The sequence below is a fragment of the Mycteria americana genome, chromosome 3, assembly GCF_035582795.1.
Source record: "Mycteria americana isolate JAX WOST 10 ecotype Jacksonville Zoo and Gardens chromosome 3, USCA_MyAme_1.0, whole genome shotgun sequence".
NCBI classification, from domain to species: Eukaryota; Metazoa; Chordata; class Aves; order Ciconiiformes; family Ciconiidae; genus Mycteria; species Mycteria americana.
This window is the reverse complement of record NC_134367.1, coordinates 92,381,415-92,405,438: the sequence shown is the minus strand read 5'-3', so window position 1 is coordinate 92,405,438 and position 24,024 is coordinate 92,381,415. Positions and strand designations below refer to the sequence as shown.

Here is a 24,024-nt window from a genome sequence, read left to right as displayed (position 1 = left end):
CTTGTGTTGCTTTGATGCAGTCTGGTTCCAGCACTGTGCGTTGGTTTTGTGAGAATCTTGTTTCTGACTTGATTTGAGGCTGAGGTCACTGTTTGAAGACTAAAAGGGAAGAGTTTTGGGAAAGTTTATTTTGAGATGGTGTTGTATTATAGAGAAAATAATGAAATAACTGCTGCTTATAGGATCCTGCAGAGGCTTGCATATAATAATCCTGAGAATTTACATCTCTGAATTTATTTAAAGTGAACTTGATGTGTTGGGTATCATTGTAAAAAGGAAAACTCAGCAAACTTCTACCCCCTCAACTTCAACTTCCAAAATATTTAAATTTTGCTAACATCTGTGATGGTCTGAAAAAGTAAGTGTAGACGTTACCACTTCATAGTTTTTAAGTGACCTCCAGTCTTTCTTTACTGACATGCCTCTGAAAAGTTTCAGCTACAAAATAAACATTTCTTTCTTACCTTGAGACTTGAAAAATATGTAGACCTTTCATAATTTGTGTTTTTTGTTAGTCACCCTGGATATTACGTTTTTAAATAATTTATTTTTGTATTACTTGTACAACATCTGGTAATTTCAAATTGGGAGTAAGGAAAGAAAGAAAATGAATAAAAATAGAGAAGAATAATCCTTTCAGAAATGTTACTGAGTTATGTATTGTTCTTTTTGCATGTTGTCTGCTGCTTACTTACAGCCTTGGATGAGGCTTTTTGGAGCAGAACTAGAGGCATACTAATTTTTTAGGTGTTTAAACTTGGTGAGGTTTTCCTTTATCAGCAGGGGTCACTATAAGCATGGGACTTGAAAAGGAATTACCTTGAAGATTTTTTTGTAGGTTTGGGGGATCACTAAAATTAGCTTTACTAAATATTCTAATCTATTCTAAATTACTGAGCCACATTTACATACCCTATTCAATGCAATTTCTGTATATCATATATTTAATTTTGTTTCAAATTTGTGCTTAATTTTAAGGTTGTCTTAGGAATAAAACCCCCTCTATCAGTTGGGGGTGGGGGTGGGGGGATGGGGGAGAGAAAATAAAATAGGTTACATTCTTTCCTGCCTTCTTCCATACCCTAAATGTGGACCTTTGAAAAAGAATATGTGAATGAGGAAAATGTTACAAATATGTGATGTTAGCTATTTTTTAAATAGTTCTTTCTGTTTTGTTCTAAGATGACTTCTTAGTACTCCATCTCTCTGACCTTATTCGAATGGCATTCATGGCTGCGACTGATCACAGCAACCAATTACGAATGGCGGGTCTTCAAGCTCTTGAAGACATTATCAAGAAATTTGCATCGGTTCCTGAGCCAGAGTTTCCAGGCCATGTGATACTGGAACAGTATCAGGCTAATGTGAGACCTCCTTTATAAGTTCAGGAAATTGTATATTTATGCCAATATGCCAGTATTAGCTTTGAGAACATTTTGTAACTTCAAAAGACCTGTGAAGACATTTTTGTGTGTGAAAATGTACTGAAGAGATGTTTGTTTACCTCTTCAAAATTTATTTTTTTATCTTTTCCTATTTATTATAATTTAGTAGCTGATGAAATTTAAAAATTCAGTAGCTATTGATTCTTGAAAGCCAAATATTACAAGTTACATTTAATATTTGGCAAGAGTGCCATTTCATTTGTAGAATTAGGAATTGGATGCTGATTCAGTTCCAGATTGAATCTAATAAATCTGATTTCTTGGGAATTAATGAATATACTTCTGTTTAATTTAAACTCCAAAAATACAGGAATGGGATGTGGGCAGTTGAAGACTTATTTTGGGGTATTACTGCTTTATTTTGTTGCATAGCTTGACTCTTTCACCTCTCTTGCTTTCACTATGTCTTCAGAATCTTTGCAAATACTTTTTAAAGGCAGGCTTTCATCCTTTTCACTTCCTGCCTTTTTCTTCTTCCTTCTGTAGTGCTGTAACCATTGCTTCTGTCTCTTTGACTTGGTTCCTTTTGTTTCTGAAAAATGCTGCCTTATAACAACTGCCTAAAAGACTTTTTTTTTTTTGTCAGGATTTGTCATTTTGGGAACTTGATGCAAATCCAACCATAAACATTTGATTTCACATCATTATTCCTTTGGACATCAAAAAGTCATTGGCTTCTTGAGCCTTAGCATAAATTGCACCCGTAATACTTTCATTATTAAAAGGACACTCATTAACAGAAGAAAGATAATACCACATATTTGACAAAGATAGTTGAGGCTTAAAAAGGCAATGGGCAAGCAGGAAAAAAAAATAGGACTTTTTTTGCTGTTGTTTAAAGAATACTATTGCAAATGTCTGCTAGACCACAAGGATAAGTTTGGGATGTAACTATAATGCCAAAATTGACAATCTTTTCTTGCTTGTTCTCTATATGTGCTTGAGCCTTAAACAAGGTGAGGTGAAGAATGTTGTGTCACTATTGTTTTAGCTGGATTTTTAAATTTTTCTTCCTATCAACAGGTTGGAGCTGCTCTGAGGCCAGCTTTTTCCCAAGATACACCGTCTGATATAACTGCAAAGGCCTGCCAGGTACAGAGGAGAATGTTCAGATAGTATAAGCCAAACTGATTTTCCGTCCTTTTTTAAAGAAGGATGTAGAAGAGCAGTAATACCAAGTGGCTGGAAAATTTTGTAAACCTAAGCCATGATGTTTTGAGTCTCCTAGTAACATCTTTTGAGTCTCCTAGTAATATATTTCGTTCCTCAGAAGTGCAAAAGTCCTTTTTGGGAGCTACATCAGGAAATATTTAGACTTTCTGAAACTAATTATGTCTCCATGTCAATTCTGCATTTGTTGCTAAAAGAAAAAAAGAAAAAAAGAAAAAAAACCAAACAAAAAAAAACCCCAAACCAAAAAAAACCCCTTGCTTAATGAGATCAATAGTAATGTATTTATTGAGATACTTTTCAGTGTGATCAAATATTCGGATTACTGATAATTTACCTTTTAAACACTAAACTTCCATTCAGATTAATTAGATTTTAGAAGCTCTGAGCATTCTTATTACAGTCATAGTAACAACCTCTCAGTGAAAATTCAGTGAAAGATTTTTTTTGTGTGTGTTTTTTCTTGTGTATGATCTTGTGCTACTGTAGTTTAAATCAGCTATCAGCCACATGGCTGTAGTAGTATCTGGTATGTGGTTTACACAGCTAAATTACTACTGTAGTTTAAAGGAGCAGTTTAACTAGTTATGCAAACATCAGTTTTAATATGATAATTTTGTGTATGCGAGTTTTGTTTAGTAAAACTTGGTCCAGCAGGACTGTGATTTTTGTGTTGTTGTTTTGTACTCTTAATTTCCAGCAAAACTTTTAAGGATAGATCAAATATGGCATAATTTGATATCTATACCTAGGAAAGAATATGCTCATCTTACCTTATGGAAAGTTTCTGTGCATTTAAAGCTAGATGAAGAGGCAGTTTTTGTGAAAACATGTAATATTCTTTGTAATTTGTCAAAATCTTCCCTATTCAACCAGTTTCAAAGTGGATGTGTGCACTTACAAGATCAAATGGTTTGAGGTTAGGTTTGGATATTTAACTCTCTCTCTGGAATTTATATGGACAGAGATGAGCTGCACTGAATGAGTTTGAAGTTGTTACGGTTTTATGTCATTACAGTTTTATGTCATTACTGAAACAGCTGTTGACTTGCCCAGCAGGAGGAGTGAAGCTGGTCTTAGTCCTACTGTGAATGAATTACGGATTTGTGACAGATTTACAGCAGCCTTGTCTTGTGCACTTTCGGGACACTTTTTGTGTTTGTGTTTAGTTTACTTCAAATATGTCTGTGTTCCAGATCATGAGAGGCCCTTCCCCAAAGGCTTTCATGGAAGTGATTCTGTAAAAGCAAAATAAACAAATTGGCGATAGGACAAAAATGCCATGAAAAAAGAGTTTGTAAAACCTGAACCGCTTGAGTTCTGTGGGTTTTTTTGCTTCTATTCCTTATCCTTGTGGAATCACCACCAGAATCAAGGCAGCTCTTCTGGAAGAATTTGTCACTTTTTCTTTTTGTAGAAAAGCAGCTGCACCAGAATTCTTCTGTTGCCTGCATCATGTCTGGGCGTGAATGTGTTTCAGAGGATGAATGCCAATGTATAACACTAGACAGAACAGCTGATCTGTATGACGTTTGGATTTCAAGTACCTGTTTTGGGTCCATTTAATTCAGAAGAAAAGTGGGGACCTAACTGTCTGTCCACCATGTCTGGTATTGATTGTTCAGAATGTGGTACTGTTGGTTCCAGATCAGGGCCCAGTTGTTTAAACATTTTTCTCTCACTCATTTTTTGGTGTTTTCTTGACATTAATGATCTTGAAAGCTTCTCATTAGTATGGAGCCTTAATATATAACTTGAGCGATGTGGGTTTTTAAAGATGTACTTTTATTGATTGCTGTCCAATTTGTTGTTCACAGTGAATGCAATGACCCATTACTTGAATGATTTGACCAGACACTTGGGAACAGAACACAAAAATTGTTATTACCTATTTATGGAGGATTAAAAAACTATTTTAAGTATTTTCCATGTATCTGTTAAGTTCCATTGTATTATGCTTTGCAAATACAGCCTTTGTAACCACTCACCTGAGCAATTCTGTTATCATGGGTGGGGAGAAAAAAAGGAAAACCTCAGATTTTTTGATATTAAGCAGGAGGAGAGCTGCTAATGTTTTTTGTGGTGGTTGTTTTGGTTTTTGTTTTCTTACAGATTTTTTTTTTTTTCATGTATAAGGTTGTTGGGGTTTTTGCTAGTTTAGAATGATTCTAAACTTTGTTGTCTAGGTATGTAGCGCTTGGATAGGAAGTGGGGTTGTAAGTGACCTGAATGACCTCCGCCGAGTTCACAACCTTCTTGTCTCTTCCCTGGATAAAGTGCAAGCAGGAAAGGGATCTTCTAGCCAGCTTTACCGAGAGAGTGCAACTACTATGGAAAAACTTGCAGTTCTGAAAGCATGGGCTGAGGTAAACATTGACCATTAAATCTTTAGGAGTTTGAAGAGGTTTTGCAGCATAATAGCAGCCTCACACCTCACTCAGCCAGTGAGCCTTGCGCCTGCCCTCCTCCTTTCCTGTTGCAGTCCCACTCCTGGGATGTCTCCATCTCTGTATCTTTCTTTGTTCCTTTTTGTGCCATTCTGTTGATCCATATTTACAGTGATGCTTGATTGTTCTTTGTTTTACTGCACTTTTCGGTGTTAAAGTGTACACTCATAAACCTATCAGATTTTGATTTTCCTCCCATCGTTTTGCTCTTAAACTTAAAAAAAACCAAAAACCAAACAACCTTAAAATATATTCTGGTAAAATATTGCAGTTAATTAACTAGGAGTTTGTCAAAGTGTTCATAATAAATTCCAGGCTTAATGTAGATATTGTTGGGGAATGGCTGGAATACCAGAAATAGTCAACTATTTACAAAAGACGGAGTTAGCCCGACTTACATTGCCTTGCTTCCTGAAATGTTAGTCGTATACTATAGAGCTCTACATATAATTACACAAATGGTATTTAGGTTTCTTTTAGTGTAGGACTTTAAGGTTTGGGGTTTTTTCATTGAATTTTCTTGGAAGTTACTTTTGAAATTACAAAGGAAAGTATTAACATTTCAGCTGTGTAACGTTAACCACCCCATACTGTAATTTTCGGCTTTGATATGGAGCATCTGTTGTGTGAAGACACTTATTTCTTTCTATTTAATTTCTAAAAATGCTTGTTTTTACTGGTTTTTTCTGATATTTCTGGTTATTCCCATATTTATTTGTTTTTGAAAATCTTTTTATCCTCTTATAGCATCTATCAAAGACAAACATATAAATGTTCTTGTATTAATGTAACACATTCAAAGCCATTTTCATGTCTTTGATACCTAATCTGCTCCCGGAAGGTGAAAATTACTCTAATTTATCTAGTAGCTCTTAATGTAGGTCAAAGAAATCTTTGCAGGAAGGATGCATTGATTTAATGAAATCAGTTATTTAAATCAATATATCTGTGTAGAGCAGCAGTAATTGACACTTTTTTAGGAAAAAAGTGTGTAGCCAGATTGTTTTATGGAAGTGCCATTTATGCCCCTAAGCGTTACATACTGGTAGAAATAAAAGAAAAAATATTTAAATAAAAGGTAACTGTATTGCAAGTCTCTTTTTCCCAGTCATTTTCCATTGAGTCATCTGTGCATGGAATCTGTTACTTTCACATGGGAAAGGCTGCTGCTTTTTTTCTTTTTAGGATCTCACAGCATGTACTTTCATATCTGTTTTTCTTCTAGGTGTACGTTGTTGCCATGAAAATTAAGAAAGAAGCAGAGACCAAACCAAAGCATGTTTTAAAGAGCACAGAGGAGGATGAGGATGATTTTGGTACTATAGATGAGTTGCCACCAGACAGTTTGATAACACTTGTACAACCTGAGCTGCCTGCACTTAGCCGTCTCTGGTTAGCTGCACTGAAAGATTATGCTCTTTTAACTTTACCAGCTGAGTTTGCTACCCAGCTTCCACCAGATGGTAAGCACTGGAATTTCTTTTTGTGTTGTTGTGAAAAACAGAAAGAAACCCTTAGTTGAGACTTCAGAATTACTCTATAAATTATTTGGCAGGCACATTTTTTATGCTAAATTTCTGCCTAAGAGGAATGTCTGTTTGAAGTTTGAGTGTGCTTTTTTCCTTCAATCTGCAATGAAGAAATTCTTTATCTGAATCACAGAGATCATTAAAACCATGTCTTTGTAGAATTAAGAATACTTCTACACCTCCAATACTTTGATATCAAGTGTAAAAAGATGTTTACTATAAGAAAAGCATAGCCCTTGAGATTAGAGCGGGTACTGTCTGATGATACTTTACTGAGTTAAGAATGAGTGTTCTGTATGAAAAATGCTGCAGGACCTGATGACTTTGCCTGCCTTTCTTGCTCTCTGCTTACTGTTCCATCGTGGCCATTGCACTTTCTCATGAGCGGTACTAATGTTACTCCTTCACAAGGAGAATTGGGATGCACTGTCACTAACAAGGATTACATCTGAATATGTACATGATCAAATACACTCAGAGGAAAATAATTAATATATTTAGAATACGTGCTTTTTGTCTATTATTTGCAGAGAATTTCAGAATTTACCTTTGCTTTGCTAATTTAACAGGGGGAGCATTTTACACTCCAGAAACAATTGATACAGCTAGACTGCATTACCGAAACTCCTGGGCTCCCATACTACATGCAGTAGCACTTTGGCTAAACAGTACAGGATTTAATGCTTCAGAGTCAACAGAAGAGACAGCTGCAGCAATGCCAAATTCACAGAAACGTGCTACTTCCTTTATGCTAAACCAGACACCTGGAACTCCACCTACCACTAAATCTTTGCCGGAGATAAACAAAGATCGAATGCACTTAATTTTGGGTAAGAGTTACAAGTTTAGAGTTCAGTACCAGCACATTATGGTATGAAATGGTATGGGAATAAGAAAAGATACTTTGCTTGAAATCTGGGAAGTTTAAAATGTATCATATGTCTGGACAGTAATGTTTTGAAATATCTCTGTCTCCTCCTCTCCACATCTCTCTGCCTCTGCTCTTTATAGCTTTACCAGAATATTTGTCGTCGTGATTATTGTGATTTTTATAGACAAGTTGTATATCTAGTTTATATGTAATTGTATCATCTGAATTATATTACAGCATAGAACAGTTCCTACTCATTTTATTCAAAATGTTATGCTTCAAAGACACTAAAACTGTAAGGTTAATTAAAATATACACCCTCATGAAAACAGTTCAGTACAGACTGATATTTGACAAGTCACATGGAGTAGCTTTTGCATAAGTGAGTAGCACTCGCTGTTTCCCTTTGTTGTTATCTAACAGCTTTAAGAGGTGGATGTGATCACTTATTCTGAGGAATGCCAACAGTTTGCTGAGATATACAGATATTTAAAACCAGAATTAAGTGTCATATGTATAATATGAATATTGCATAATTTTTGAGGCTTAACTTAATCTCAGTTATCTTTACATTTAAAAGAGTTCAACAAAATAAAACTCAATTTTCAATTGAAGGGTTCAGAAGTCTGACTTACAGATCTTTAGAACAAAGTGTGGATTTCCGTTCAGTAATGTAAGTTGCTTGCTGTCACTGTTTATTATTTTCCCTGCCAAATTTTGGGGAAGACTTGATGAGAAGAGAAAGTGAATACAATTCTGCTATTTCTAATACATAAACTCTCTTCTCCTTTAAAGGAAGAAGAATTGAGAAAAACATGTATCTTTCTGAAGTTACTAAGAACCTGCTATACTTACAAAGAAATTTAAAAAAAGAAAACTTGATTTTTGGATTATGTGAACATCCTTTTTAATTACTGCTCTTTTCAGGTGTTAGTATACAGTTTCTGTGTTCCCCACGACCTGAAGAGCCTGTTGAGCATGTTACATCTTGTTTACAAGCACTTCATACTTTATTGGATTCCCCTTGTGCCAGGATCCATATTGCAGAGGATCAGGTACTGTATGAGCATGTTGTAACAATCAGCTTTTTCTAGGTCTTGGTCTTTCATGTGTGATGATTACAAAAGCTGTAATTATTTTTTCATGAGAAAAGTATTTGCTCATCATAAGCAAGTGACATAACAATTAGAAATTGTTAAGACCTAATTAATTTTTTTAATATGTGTTTTGTTTTACTGTAGCTTCTTGGTGTTGAACTCTTGAGTGTGCTTCACCGACTCCTCCTGACCTGGGATCCTGCTTCAGTCCAGCTACTGGTCACAGGAGTTGTCCAGCAGATAGTAAGAGCAGCTCAAGATTATTTGCAGGAAAAAAGGAATACCCTAAGTAAGATTTTGAAAACACGGCTTGCTTTGCAGAGTAAATAAGCAACAGGTTTTCGTATTGGGAAAGGAACTCAAATGCATTAGAGTATGGTTAAAGTGAGGAGGAAAATGCTGTGTATTCCACAGATACTTTTGATGTATTCATAATCTTACCTGCTGATTTCTTAACTCTTATAAGATGTGGGTTTTCTTCCTCTGAGCATTCTAGCAGTTACTCTTTTCATGTCATGGTTTTCATCACTCATATTCAAGAAAAATGAATTAAAATTATACCCAACAACACCACTTAAGGTCTTACTAATACCTTGCTCAGTTTCATTAATGTTCCTCTATTGACTGCCTCCTAGCACTTCATTTACCTTTTTTCTGAAGTTTAAGGATTCAGCCCCCAAGGTAGGGTCTTGTGATGCATCTCTGGCACAACTGGCATTCATGAGGTGAGTGAACTGCTACTGGAACCAGTGTGAAAAGTTTCCTGCCCAGGAGATCTTGCCAGGAAGTGGAGCAGACTTGCATCTGGGTTCTTACTTCACTGACATTCAGGGCGTGTCAGCAACCAGGAGCTCTGGGAACAGGGTGTGCAAAGAGGAGCAAGGCACTTGGCATGGAAAGGCATGCTCATGCAGCCCAGAAGTGTTGCTCAAGACTGTACAAGACTGCTTGAGTCAGCATAATGATGGCAGTGACATACAGCAAGACAGTCTGCTGACTGACGAGCAATCACATCTGGCACATCAGAGGTCTAATGACCTGGCTTGAAATTCAGATGAAAGTCCTGATGTGACTGTCCTCCAGGAGCTTGTCTGTGCAGCCAGGGCTGGAGGTGACATTGGTCTCACCTGTGACATGTGAAGGAAATGCATGTGAAGGTGAGCAGACTGTGTAGTGTCAGGAAAGGCAAATGGAAGAATGACGTGTTCTTCACAGAGATCCTGCAGGTGCAGGAGCCCAAGACCCATGTGTCACAGAAGGAGGAACAGCCATAGGCTGTGCTGGAATATTGCCCTGTAGGATGCGACTCCCACGAAGGTGAAGGTTGCCAGGTTGTGACTATCAGCAACAAAAGGCTTTATCTCCACACATCCAGTTGGAGAACACTATAGAGATCTGGCAAGAGGAGAAGAGGAACAAGCTGTCAGGGTGGGTATCTGGGCCAGCCATCCCTCTTTTACAGGTTGGAACTGATACCACTAAGAGGAGGTGAAGGGAGATACCAGTCAGGAACTCTCTTCTTGTTTGCCACAGATTGCCTAATCAAGAAGAGGAGGTGGGTGAAGCCATATTAAACCAACTGGAAGAAGCCTTCCAGTCACAAGCTATGGGAGTCTCATGAGAGACTTTTACCATCCAGACATATGCTGGAAGGGCAATGCTGCAGGATGCTACCAATCTGAAGCTTTCAGAAGCATATGAGACACAGTTGTTTTCAGTCTGGATGCTGTACAGTCCAAATAAGGGATCTGCTCCTCACTAATACCGAAGAAATGGTTATGAAAGTTAATGATAGCTGTGGCTGTAGCAGCCATGAGATAGTGGAGTTCACAGTCCTGAGGGAAATGAAGAAACCAAGTAGCAGAGCCAAAGCTTTGGCCTGACTTAGACTTGGGCATGTGCAGGGAGCTTGCAGACGAGATCTTGTGGTAAGCTTCCCAGAAGGGCAAAGGAAAGAGAGATGGTTCATCTTCAGTGACAAAAAATAGCTCATCCAAAAGTGCAGGATGCCAAACAGGCATGGCAGGAGGCTAACGTGGCTGAACGGGAACTTCTGACTGAGCTCAAATGTGACAAGGAAGTGTATGGATGGTGGAAGTGGGGGCAAACTGCCCAGGAAGACTACTGAAGACATCTGTTCAGGTATGGAAGAGTGGAATTAGGAAAGCCACGATTTGGCTGGAGCTGAGACTGGTGATGAATGTCAAGTGTGACAAGAAGGGCTTTTATAGCTACGTTGGCAGCAAAAAGACCAAGGAAATTTGGACCTGCTGCTGAATGGATCGGATGATCTGATGACAAAAAACGTTGGGGGAAGAACTGGGGCACTATTATTTTCTTTGCTTAGTCCTCCTGTGTCTCTGTGTCTAGTGAGGAAGTTTAGGGGATAGAATTGCTGCCTCCAGTAAATGAGCATTAGGTTAGGGACTGCTTAGGTAAAAGCTGGACATACCCTGGGACCAGATGGGATGCATCTGAGGGAGCTGGCTGATGACATGCTAAGGCTGCTGCAGTCATCTTTGAAAAGCAGTGGTGCTGAAGAAAGCTTTCCAATGAATGGCAAAAAGTAGATGCTATGTCTAACTTTCAGTAAGTGAAGACATGAGGCAGGTTTTGGGATATTATGTGCCAGTAAGCCTACTGTGTGTGGTGAAAGATTTTGGAGGAAGTTCCCTTGGAAGCCACTTTTGAGTACATGAAGTAGAAGAATGTGGTTTGAAATAGTGAGCACAGACTTACCAAGGACAAATAATGCCTGATCACCCTCTGTGAAGAAATAACAGGCTTTGGATGAAGGGGGAGTGGTGGATATTGTTTACCTTGACTTCTGCAAGGCTTTTGACCCAGTACCCCATAGTATCATTGTCAAATTGGAGAAATGTGGACTGAAAAGTAGGAGAATAACTGGCTGGACTGCTGTGCTTGAATGGAGTTTGGTGATTGAAGTCTAACTGGCAGCTGGTTGCAACTGGTGTTCCTTAGAGTTCAGTATTGGGTCTGCTACTGTTAAACATCGTCATTAACAACTTGGATGATAGGACAGAATGCACTCCCAGCAAATTTGTGGATGATACCACATTGTGCAAGTGGTGGATACACTGGAGGCCAGTGCTGCCTTTCAGGGGAATCTTGAGCTGCAGGAATGAGAACCTGCTGAAGATCAGCAAAGACAAATGCAAAATCCTGCATTTGGGATGGAATAACGCTGTGCATTGGTATAGACTGGGGAGCGGACAGACTGGACAGCAGATTGCTGGATGGACGAGTTGAATGTGAATCTGTGGTGTGCGTATGCAATGCTGAAGACTGTTACTGGGCTGCATTAGAAAAGCATGACCAGTAGATTAAGGGATATGATTTTCCTTTCAACTTGAGCTTGTGAAGATGCATCTGGAGTAGCGTCTAGTTTTCTTCACCCTTCCCCCTCATCCTGAATAAGAGAGATGTTGACAAACTGAAGGAAGTCCAGTGCAGGTCCACTAAGCTGCTTAGGGAGGTGAAGTATGTGACACGTGAGGAGAGGCTGAGAGAGCTGAACTTGTTTAGCCTACAGAAGAGAGGGTTAATATGGGATAAAATAGCAATCCCCCTTCTTAAAGTGGATTTAAACAGAAGACCAGTCCAGACTCTTCTGAAAGGCATATGGTGGAAGGACAAGAGGCAATGGACACAAGTTGCAGCAACGGAAATCCAGATGGGATACAAGGAACAAATTTGTCACCATGGGAGTGGTGAAGCAGTAGAACCGGTGGCCAGGGATGTTGTGGCATCTCCATGCTTCGAGATACTCAAAACTGGACCAGCCCTGAGCAACCTGCTCTAGCTTTCAAGTTGGCCCTGTTTTGAACAGGAGATTGGACTGGTATGACTTATGGAGCTCCCTTTCAACTTAAATTTTTCTGAGATTCTCTGGTGAGGTGATATACCTAAATCCTGTTCCTCTATGTGGCCTTTTTTGAGCTTTAGTAAAATTTGTTCTTTCTTGTTTTATCCCCGCTTCTTCTGGTATGATATTTCAGCTTCTGATGTTTTGCTTGGCTTTTCATCAGCATATTCTGTTAGTTTATTTCTACTTTATGTAAGAATATCCTTGATAAAGGGTATTAGTATCAGTCTGAAAGCCACTTTCTGAGGTACTTTTAGTAACCTTTTCCTTTTAACAGAGCATCTCCCTGTTCAATCATCCCTTTACCATTTCTTTAAAAATCTTGCATTGGATGCACTGTTTCCATCTTTGCCAGGTAAATTAGTGTCCAGGTGGCAACCTGCCAAATAGTTCACTGACATCTGGTTAGGTTAGGTCTGCCATGTTTTCTTCTACCTGAAAGAAGTAAAGTAAAACCCAAAGAATATTCTCTTACTGGGTGGAAAACTACCATCTTAGTCTGGCAGAATATACTGTTGAGGAAAAAAACCCAACTGTTAGCTTTTGCCCATTTTCCACATAAAAACACAGAGAGGATTTTGCTGGAGCTTGAGGAACTAGTGCAGCTAAAAATGCAACCTCTGTTCCTTCATATGAATTAATGAAATTGTTTACTGTAGGCCCAGTAAGTTGCGTTTTTCAAATCGGTGAATGTGATAATAACACTAGCAATCATTTAAATTCATAGGAGCTCGACAGGGGTAGTTCAGGCCAGCTTTGACTTACTGAATCTCTGTTGCTGTTTAATGGGAGAATGAAAGACTGCAGCTGGCCAAGCTGCCATTCAAAAGAGAGACTTTTTGAACTGAATGCACTGAAATCATGAACTCGGACATAGAATCCTACAATGCTTTTCTGTTCTCTTATTTCATAATCAATTTAGGCTGAAATAAGATTTTTGTCAGGGTGGAACATTTAATAGCCATTAAATTTAAAAAATGTCATGCCTATTTATTTGGCAGTCATTGCTGTTAATTTTACAATCAGTTTTAAAAGAAGCAAAATAATTACTGCGTTTTTATTTTGTGTAAGTATTACTACTTTTTTTCTAGTTCTGGATGGATTTTAATAAGTACTGTTGCAATCATGATACTTCTAAAGCATTTTAAACCCCTTTAAGTCATTCTAACTAAAACATTTAGTTTGATATGAGCCATGTTTGTCATATCTTACTGTTGAAGCAACTTTTTCTTCTTGATTTTTAACTTTAAAGAGCGTTTCATGTAATCTTTGGTGTGGGATCTTTCTTAATTGTCTCCTCAGACGTTTCTTTCCTTTTTTCAGATGAAGATGATATTGAGGAAAAAGAAAATCCTCTTGCTTTAGGAGAGGGAGGTGAGAGTGGTGGTCTTGTGCCTGGAAAATCTCTAGTCTTTGCAGCCATGGAATTGCTCATGTTTATCCTAGTACGGCACATGCCCCATCTGAGTTCAAAAGTGTCAGATTCTCCAAGTCACATTTCTGCCAAATCCCACCTCTCTGAGGAAAGTGCTCGTCTTGTGGCTGCCACTGTTACTATACTGTCTGACCTGCCTTCTCTGTGTTCTCCAGCAGGTAAGGTATTGTAACAAAATACCTATGAGTGGTTACTGTAGGGGAAGGGTAGTGAGCATATAATGCTAAAAGCAAACTGTAAATATATTTTTATGGGATACTTTAAGGATCATCTATTGAAAAGTATGTTTAGGTTCTAAAATACATTAAGAATTCAGGCTTTTCCAGTGAGCAATGTAAAGGAAATTATTTGATTTTAAATTTGCATTGTGTGCCGCAAGTTTGCTGAGAAAATGAGCTCTATATCACTATGATTTTATTGTTGTTTTTTTCCCTTCCTTTTTTCATGATTTTGAAACCTTTTGGCTAATTTTAATCATACTGTAAAAGAACATAGACATCTCAGAGATAATTAAATTCCTGAGAAGTTCATGAAAAGCAGCAGCTGGATGAAAAGAGAATCCTACTGAGGAAAAAACAGCACAATTCAGCTGTGGTACACTTGGTTTTGCAGCCGTTGGTTGTCAGTCATCCCAAATGTGACTGTAAACTAAATGGAGCTTTCTTCTGCCCAGGGAGACTGTCACAAAGGATATGTGTAAACTAGGGTAATTGCACTGACTGGAGTTCAGGGGTAAAGGACACAATTGCATGGGAAGCTGTGCTCTTTGAGTTTTGCTTTTCAGAGAACAAATTGCTGAAGAGTTGTCTGGTGGTTCTCCTGGGAATTTTCACACACTGATGTAGATAAGACATTTTAGAGGTTGGTCCCTTAATGAGATGCATGGCAAATAACATATTTGGACAAAGTCATACTCAGAACACAACATGGGCTATCTTCAAACAGACAATTTGTGTCTTACAGTTCTTTAAAAAATAGTAGATCTGGAGTCCTGCACTGTTTTTATTTGATGTCTGGTTGTTTTTCCTTTCTCCCTTTTTTTTTCGGGGGGGGGGGGGGGGGCGGCAAAAAGAGTAGCAGTACTACTCTGTGTTGACTGGAGTGAAGGCATGACTCCCAGCATTTGGCAAGTGACCAGTGAAAGTAGCTGAGAAAATATTGTTAGTCTACAGAGACTGCTAGAGTTGTTTGTTTGTTTGTTTTCTCATCCAGAAGATGTAGCCAGCTGATAGCTGTAGGGAGGGGGGGATAGTACATGCACAAACGTTTATGTTGATTGAACTTTGGGTGTAAGGGAAACTGTGAACAAAGAGAATTCATCACTTTCTGTGACTGAGTGGGGTTTTTTTTATATTTCTTCCTCTTTCTTGAAAACATGAGTATCTTACAGTCTCCATGGGACAAGATCCTGGGCAATCTGACCTAGAGGAACTGCTGCTTTGAAAAAGGGGGTTGAACTAGATGACCTTCAGCAGTCCCTTCCAGTCGTAATTATTCTACTTTGTGTATGATCCTCACAGCAATCCCAGAAGTAGGAAAATGTCGGGATTTGTGTTTCCATGGATGTGGCAAAATGAGGAATAGAAAAGATATGGAAAGAGACTTGACTGTCTGAAGTCAGCTGTAGATTAATATTATGTGCCTAAAACCAATAGCACCCTTCTTTCAGTCCTACAGAGGCTTAAAGTCTACATGTGTTTTTGAAACTCCTAAAAAAGTTCCCATGTGTCTAAAGTCAGGTTATGTGTTACTTGACAAATACTTCTTGAGTACGCCTAACTTGCATCTGCAGGACTGGCTGCACAAAACATATAGGTAGGTGTTGATTTCTTCAGAAAAGCAGTGCAGTAGGAAGAGGATCGTTTTGTCTCCTTTGCAGAGTAGCCAGATGGCTACAGCTTTTGCCCAGGATGTAAGACACCCAGATAACTTCCTTCCTTTGCTTCTGGAGCTTGTACTACACACCAGCTTCCTTGGAAAGTGCCATAACTTGGTTTGGATACCTGTTTCTAGACCTCTTATTGTTGTTTATTTTATAGGACCCTAGCGATAAGCAGATCCTGTTTTAAGATATTTAACAATCTGTTATTGTTGGAGCTGGAACACGTTGAACAATGTGTTCAATGTGATACATACCATGTATCACATGCCATGCAGGGCAAAACTTTAATAGCTGAATCATTGTTCCTGAATTGACAGCAACATTTTAAGTGTTGGCTTGTATGACTTGTGTTATGATACACTTCAGTAGTACTGATTAATGAATTTGGTGATAAAATATTGAATGGCACATACCACTTGTTACCTGAATTGCAGTTTATCGTGGAGTCTCTTTTGTCTCCTAGGCCCATATATCCATATTCAGAAAGCTAAAGAGGTTATCTACAACACTTGTTGGAATTAACTTCAGAAATTTTTTTTTTTTTTTTTTAGGATGTATGACCATTTTACCCACTATCCTGTTTCTGATTACAAGAGTATTGAAAGAAACAGCAGTAAAATCAGCAGATAATCAGGTCCCACCTCCAGTCAGTGCAGCCCTTCAAGGAATAAAAACTATTGTTACTCTTCCAACAGTCAAGACTGATGAAACTCAGAAACAATGGACAGGTCTTATCCGTAGCACTCTGGCATCTATCTTGGAATACTCTCAACCTGGTAAGTGGTTTCCCAGTGCAGGAGAGTTAAAATTAAAGAGAACTGTGTTTTGCTGTAATGAAAACAAAAGTATTGTATCTGCCTATAATTTAATAGACTTCACATCTGAGGGTTGGGGATTAAAAGTGGTGATGAACTGCTTGTAAAATTGAAATGGGAGAAAGACCTGAGTGCACACAGCATAACTAATTAGAGTTACTTAATAGGCTGTGTTGAAGACAAGCACAGCATTGGCTTTAAGAAAATACAGTTACATCTCAGGAGTTCCCATCCCAGATTTGTCCTTGTTGGTCTGTTTACTTTGACAATATCGATCATAACCTCCTGTTAGAAATTTTGCCTTTTGCAACTCATCTTGCAGCCCCCTTTCTCTCAGGTCCTTTCTGTAGGGTATTTTTCTGTACTAGTTCAGACTTTCCTCTTCCATTTTGAATCGCATTATGACGTGATTATTTTATGTGTTACATTTTCCTCCAGCTGACCTTACCAGTCTTCATAGTTTCAGCTAGTGACTTGTTTCTGGAACTTGGAAATCTACCTTCTGATATCGATCAGTCTTTCTGACATCTGCTGAATGTCTCACAAGTAAAATCTAAAGGAGTTCCAAGCTGAATTCACTTTACTTCCTGGACTATGCCTCAATTTCTGTGACTACTAGCAACTCTAGACATGTTGGCAAGGCCTGAGCAAACTATCATTTCCACTGTTCTTTTCCTCTTTCCACAGAATACCCGCTAGCTTAAAGGAAAGGGGATTTTAGTTGCCAAAACAGTGTTTGTAGAGGAACTGACCTCTTTACTGAAACTGTAATTATTCAGTACTGCACATGGACTCGACACCTTGAATTAAACCTCAAGAAAAATGGCAATCACTGTATCTTAAGTGTTTGCTGACACAATTCATACAGTCTTAATGACAGTGAGTGTTAAAGCGAATGAGTGTGAAGACAGCAAGGGATAATTGTGGCAAGGTTCATACTGGAATATATTCACAGTACTCTTACAAGCTTTCAGTGGTGAGAAAAAAATCCTACCCCTGCCAAAAAAAAAATCTGTTACCCACCAGGAGGATGTCTACTATCTCTTTAGAGAACTGCAGACTACTTCTCTTGGTTCACATTTGTACTTTGCCTTGCCCTTCGAAAAGCAAAAAAGATGTACAGTCTCAGCTGCGTAGTTAGCAAAAGAGAGACACAAAGATTTGTCATTTGCATAATGGTAGTTCAGCCAAAAAACATCCCATTACATCCCCAAGGAGTCATTTATAGAGACTGAAGAGAGGCCTGAATAGAGTTACTCATATGAGAGATAGGGAGTGAGTAGGTAATTGCAAACGATCCTGAAAATGTCTGAAGGGGAAGGATCAGTAGATTTGTGTTAACCAAGTCAAACTTCTAATTTGATTTGTCACAGCCACTCTTGTCATCCAGGCTTTTGTTACTGTGAAGATTTCCCAGTCCCTCTTTCCAGAAGCGTTGCTGGCCTTAGGCTTTTTTGCAGGTTTTAGAAATCTTTCTCGGTTCCTTGCAAGAGTGGATGTTTTCCTTTCTAGTCTTCTGTGGAGTGGGGCACATCACACACACACACAAGAATGTAAGCAAGGTCTACTCCATACAATTTCAAGTCTCATAATTCAATAAAATTAAAAAAAAATAATTAAGAATTTTTGAAAAAAAAAACAACTGGTCACTTAAAGTGCTTTGACTAGTTTTTTGAAGTGAGGTTTCATATCATGGCTAAGCCAATCAAGTGACTAGCTGACATCTGTAAAGGGCAGTCATGCTGTTTTTCTTTTTGCTGACTATATATCTGCTGTTTCTTTGTGCCTCTCAAGGAAGAGCAGAACCAATCTGGCCAACAAAACCAGCAGAACAGTACTTTATATATATACACACTATAATAATTATATATAAATATATATTATTTTTTTTTTCCTGTTGATGTAAATCCATGAATGAGAATTGTGAAGACAGAGCTTGTGCAAGGAAAAAAAGGATGACAATGGCAAATACAGACTATTTGAAAAGGAGGAAAGGTTAAAGTAGGACTGTTCTGATTGGTGACAGGTAGCTGTCAGATCAGCTAGTCTGTTATGTGAAACCTCATGTTAAGTAAAAGTTGTTGCCATGCTGGCTATCAGTTTCTTACTCTGCTGTATCAGCTGAAGAGATTAAAACAACCCAAACTATGTTTTTAATGGGGAAAGGATCTAAAAAATACATTTTCCCTCTCTTGTTTACACATTGAAAACAAAAAATATTACTTGGTCAGAGAAAGTGTGGGTGATGTTTGCTCCTTGATATTTAAGTTTCAGAAAGTTTGACTTACTTTATTAAAACAACTATTAGAATAGAGTTGCTCAGCTTTTTGTCAGTCACAGTCAATAATGATAGAGTGATTCTGTAATAAGTAGATGTATATTTGTATGCAGTTGCAAAGAATTTCAAGTACGCTTGTTTCCTCTTTGTGAGTTTATCTGTGTTCACTGGCTTTTACTAAATAAATTCTAAACCCTTTTTGGACTAAGCTAACAGCATGTTTGGTTTTGTTTTTCAGAAGCCTCTAAGCCTATTCTTGATGAAGTAAGCATACTTACAGCTATTGCTCTCTTCCTTTGGTCAGCAAGCACTGAAATAATTGGAGTGCAGTCTTTACAAAATGGATGTATGAACAGATTTAAAAGTGCATTAAATTCCTGTGATCCTTGGGTAAGATCATGTTATAGGAATGTGAATGATCGCTGAGAAAAACTAATTGTGATATATTTACCATATTTCCTGAATGCTTTGTGATGCCTTTACTTCAGAGACAGATACTGCTTCTCAAAATAACTAGAATTTTCAACAGTGCATTATAGGAACTCTTTAGCGAGTAAAACAACCCAAACTAAGTGCTTCTAGATAATGTGTGTTCATGGCCTTGTGCCAGGTTCTTGACTTAGAGCTTTCTAAAAGGCAAAAAATCTTTATGTGAAATTTTAGCAAATGAAAAGGTTGGTTATCAGAGAGTAGTGACATTTCTACATTAATGCTGATCTTTTGTAATACAAACCAAACCACTTTCTCTGTAGATAAAATTACAGCCCACATTTCTGATGAATTTTATATTTGTTTGTGCAAAACCTGTGCTTATTTTACATGTTCATAGAAAACAGTTTGAGTGCAAAACTGTAGTTTTGTGGTTGCCATCAGAACATCTACAGATTGTGAATCATCTGTCTCCTGATTTCACTTCTGCCCTTTGGTTTGTCTTTATGAATTATCTTCTAAATTATTTTCTCCCTAAAGAGGGAAACTGAAAAGTTGTAGACACGACTTTGTTCAAGCAGGCTAATGCGCTGTATAGTTAAGCTTAACTGTTCCGGCCGTGTATACATCAGCTTGTTTGAGTGCATATACAGATCTGCAGGTGGGAGCTAAAGAGAAAAATCTGTAGTGTTGCCACAAGCGAGTGCTGCAGAAATTCCTGAGAAGAAAAACACGCAAAAAATGCTGATGTGTTAGGGTCACAGTGAGGCATTTAAAATCTGTTTAGACTGATAATTCTTCTCTGCAGCAGGTCTGGTGTTTTCCAATGTGGACATAAAATTCAGTTGGTTCTGAAGCCTGACTTTGGGTGGAAAGCTACTTAAAATTTTAGTGTGTGAATGGAAATGTCAGTTGTATTAAGCAGAAACTTTTATGTCATACTGTCTCTCAGCTCTGTATAAACACATGAGAACTCAGTATAAACAACAGAACAGTGAGAGCAATACATCTTTGCCCACCACTCTGCTGGAAAGCTGTCAGTGAGCTGGAACTTACCACTATTTTTTTAATTCACAGAGAATGCTTTGACAGCAGCCAGATTGTGTCCACTCTCCTCGCTGTTGTGCAGAACATATACTTTGTAATACTTGCTGTGTGTTCGTTCTAGTTTTTTAAATATAAATCATTTATTGTTGGGGTCAGTAACTAGACACCTGTTTGTACTAAAAGCATTATACTGATTGTATTAAAAGCATTGAACCAATTATGGAAAAAACTCTTCTAAAGAAATACCACTGCCTCATGAGAAATACAGGAGTATTTGTGAAACTATTACCACCTGCAAAAGTCTGAAAGGTCAGATATCATGTATAGTAAGAACCAGAAGGCTGGTGAGCTCAATTTCATTTTGCCCCAACAAGGGAACTCAGTTGAGAGATCCTTGTCTCAGGGCTAATGGGTAAGTTGTACATGAGAGTGTGCCTTACTTCAAAGGCCAAAGAGGCCTTTGAAGAAGCCCTGATTTTACCTCATAGGAGTTTTTGTAGACTTCTGTGAATGCAGAATAGTCAAAAGTTTTATATTATATAGATGGAATAAAAAAAGCTTGGATGAAATTCTGCTGTCAGATGCAGCTGTAAAACTCTTACTTGAGTTATGCGTGCATGTAAGAAAAGAGGCTTTTACTCCTTATTTCAAAGGCTAATAATCTTAACAGCTAATAAAGAGTAAAGTTTAAATAATGTAGACAGAAAGGGAAGATAATTATTTGGAGTGGTATGGAGAGATAGAGGAATAATTTGTTGAAACCGGTCAAAGATGATGCTGAATAAGGCATTAGGAGAAAATGTTCTTCCGTGGAGCTCTGTTAGAAAGCATACAAATGGTATTAGAAGACATGTTATTACTTCAGGCCTTAAAAATTGAATTGTACAGAAAACTTGCAGCTGTATACTAGTGAATTAACAGTGACCTGAGCTGCATAACTTGTATGTTCTTACTATTAGTTTTTACTATCTATCATTTTTAGTCAATATTTTTATTTATACATCTATGTTTCCAGTCATCCCCGGATCTCCTCACAGATCATTGTGTTCAATAATACTTCCTCTAGAATGCTTGTTCAGCATGTGCTCAGTAACTCATCCTGTTCAGACTTGAGTGCAGTTTGCAAGCATGTGCAATGTTTTATCCTCGTATTTGTTGTGGGGCTTTACCTTTTGAAAAGTTCTGGGTTATTTGTGTGGGATTTTGGAGGAGATCTTTGTACACCCAAATAAAATGCATTCACGTGTTCCTCTAAACACGATCATCTGTGAGTCATTTTACCAAACGTTGACTTTAATAATCCCTGCTTTCCAGAGAAAAGAGGGAGGAGGAAAAAAGAAAATAGAAGGAAGACAAAGAGAGGGTTCTGTGATCCAGCTCACTGTATGGTTACACGTATACTCTTGTGCTACTGCCAGCACAAGATGGAGAATGAGAAGGAAGGACGGACAGGCCTGCCGCTTTTGGCTGCAGCCTTGGCTTATGTTAGAGCAATAAGATGACTTTGATCTGAGTAATTTTTATGGGCTGTTTTACCCTTCTGAGATTGGAATAGCATTTCATGATTTTGCAGATACATCTACTATTAGTGCAGGTAGTTCTGACAAAGATGTAGTTCTCTGTGGACCTATGTGACTGACTTGTATGACGTTAACTATTCCTTTATTTTCTTTGAGTTCATATTGTTGCTACTATTTAGTACTTGCATGTTCTTTTTAACTGGCCTTCCTTTTATTGAAAACTGGGCTAATATTATTTTAGCAGATGGGCTGTGTTGCTGCTTTCCTCTTATTCAGTATGTTTCCTTCCCCTTTAGTCGTCTTTTTTTTTTTTTAGCATCACCTGTATCTCACATACATAGATAACAGAGTTTATTAGAATTCCCTGAGTTAAATACATTGTCTTGAAAGTTATTTGTTATCTTGATTTGATTAGGTTCAAGCCAAGTGTTACCAGCTTCTGCTTTCTGTGTTCCAACACACCAATCGTGCCCTGTCAACTCCATATATTCATTCATTGGCCCCTATCATGGTTGAGAAGTTGAAAGCTGTGGAAAGGAGCCGCCCGAACAACAACCTGGAGCTGTTAGCAGTCCAGGAAGGAATTAAAGTCCTTGAAACATTGGTTGCCCTTGGTGAGGAGCAGAATAGTAAGTATTTAGTTTTTCTAGAGAAATGTGTAATACTAAAATAGAATATTGAACATTAGGAATCTTGCAGTTAGGAACTCGATGGCATAGTCACAAATAGGCCATATCTGTGCAACATGCGTTTGTAATTCCAGTACTAGAACTTTTGTATACATGGACTTGTATAGCACATATAGTATGATATGCTGTAGCCTTTAGATTTTTTTCCTGCAATCACCAGAAATGCAAACATGAACTGCAGTAGTGAGTGATGTTTTCTTCTGTTTGGAAATGAGTAGTTCACACCATTTAAATTTACATTTTCCCATTGTTAACTTTTATTTATTTTAGCAGACTCATCACTTTTATCAGGTTGCTTCTACCAGTTCAACAAAGTTTATCTAAAAAGCCCAAGAAATTGAATTGTACTGGTCAGAATATCTTGATTGTAGATGGAGCCTCCTGTTTGCTTCAGTAGATAGAATACAGTATTTATAGTTTATCTTTAAGTTCAGTTACACTCTAACTGAAAGAATGCATTTTCTAAAGACTTATTCTGCAGACATTTGGCTTTCAGTTCTGATAAAGTTCCTTGTAAAAATACTACTGTTGGGTTTGTGTCTCCATCTGTCCTCGTCCCCCCCACATACTCCCTGTTGGTATTTCTCTTCATTGATGAGAAAACACTAAATGTATGTTTTCTTGAGCCCCATTCTGCTTCTGGCACAGTTGTTTGAAACACATGCAAAATGAGAGAGTTAACTGAAGTGAATGAGGAAGCAAAACATCTGATTTTTGCTAATCCTGGCTGGAGACAATCACCCCATGAGTATGAATTTAGTAAAAACCTTCAAGGGAAAATCATTAATACTTTGATAACCTACAAAATTTTAGATAAATGAGTTACCATTAATGTTTAAGTTCTTTGAGCTTAAAATTTACAACTAACATGTTACACGTTTCAAAGGCATACTTGTATCCTTGCTAGATACAAAAATTAGCTCTGTTGCTTAAGTTCAGCTGCTCTTTTGTTCTAAAGATAAACCCTTTTGATCCCTGTGCCATTTTGGGCTGTGGCCTCGTTAGGTCGTGCTAGCCCAAGTATAGCTGCAGTGCTAGTTTCTGGATTGGAATCTTCCAGAATGGAGTAATATAGCAGATAACTGTCCGTGACTTTTTTGTGAATGCTTGCATACTAATAGCGGTTCTGTTATGCTCACTGGGGAGGCTGATATTCAAATTCAATTGAATAATGTTTCTGTCTGCCTGAAAAGTGTTTTGAAATCCTTTAGATAATAGGCACTCTACATCTTACAATCTCTTATCAATGATCTGCAATCAGATGGTGCAAAGGCATCTTTAAAAAGTGTCAGGAACAAAGTAACTGTGATGAACAATAATAGAAGTCTGAAACACAATCCTGGTAAGAAAGATTTGAGTGACCAAAGGACAGGAAACCATCTACATTTCAGTTGGGTTTTATTTGATCATTTCTAATTACAGTGTTTATTGTCAATTCTGAAAACAAAATTACCCCTACCAGTCTAGTAACTGATAAAATTAAT

General features: G+C 37.8%; 1 protein-coding gene across 2 annotated transcripts in view; it reads left to right on the top strand.

Annotated features, from left to right (window-relative positions):
- The window catches only part of HEATR5B (HEAT repeat containing 5B), a 61,949-nt gene that overhangs the window by 35,580 nt on the left and 2,345 nt on the right, over window positions 1–24,024 (top strand). For both annotated transcript variants that reach the window (XM_075496078.1, XM_075496077.1), the window contains exons 25-35: window positions 1,183–1,364; window positions 2,469–2,537; window positions 4,802–4,981; window positions 6,288–6,525; window positions 7,161–7,421; window positions 8,390–8,517; window positions 8,704–8,848; window positions 13,769–14,038; window positions 16,314–16,538; window positions 19,094–19,245; window positions 22,267–22,480. In XM_075496078.1, coding sequence (XP_075352193.1) covers window positions 1,183–1,364; window positions 2,469–2,537; window positions 4,802–4,981; window positions 6,288–6,525; window positions 7,161–7,421; window positions 8,390–8,517; window positions 8,704–8,848; window positions 13,769–14,038; window positions 16,314–16,538; window positions 19,094–19,245; window positions 22,267–22,480 — 2,064 coding nt within the window. The remainder of the gene's footprint in view (window positions 1–1,182; window positions 1,365–2,468; window positions 2,538–4,801; window positions 4,982–6,287; window positions 6,526–7,160; window positions 7,422–8,389; window positions 8,518–8,703; window positions 8,849–13,768; window positions 14,039–16,313; window positions 16,539–19,093; window positions 19,246–22,266; window positions 22,481–24,024) is intronic.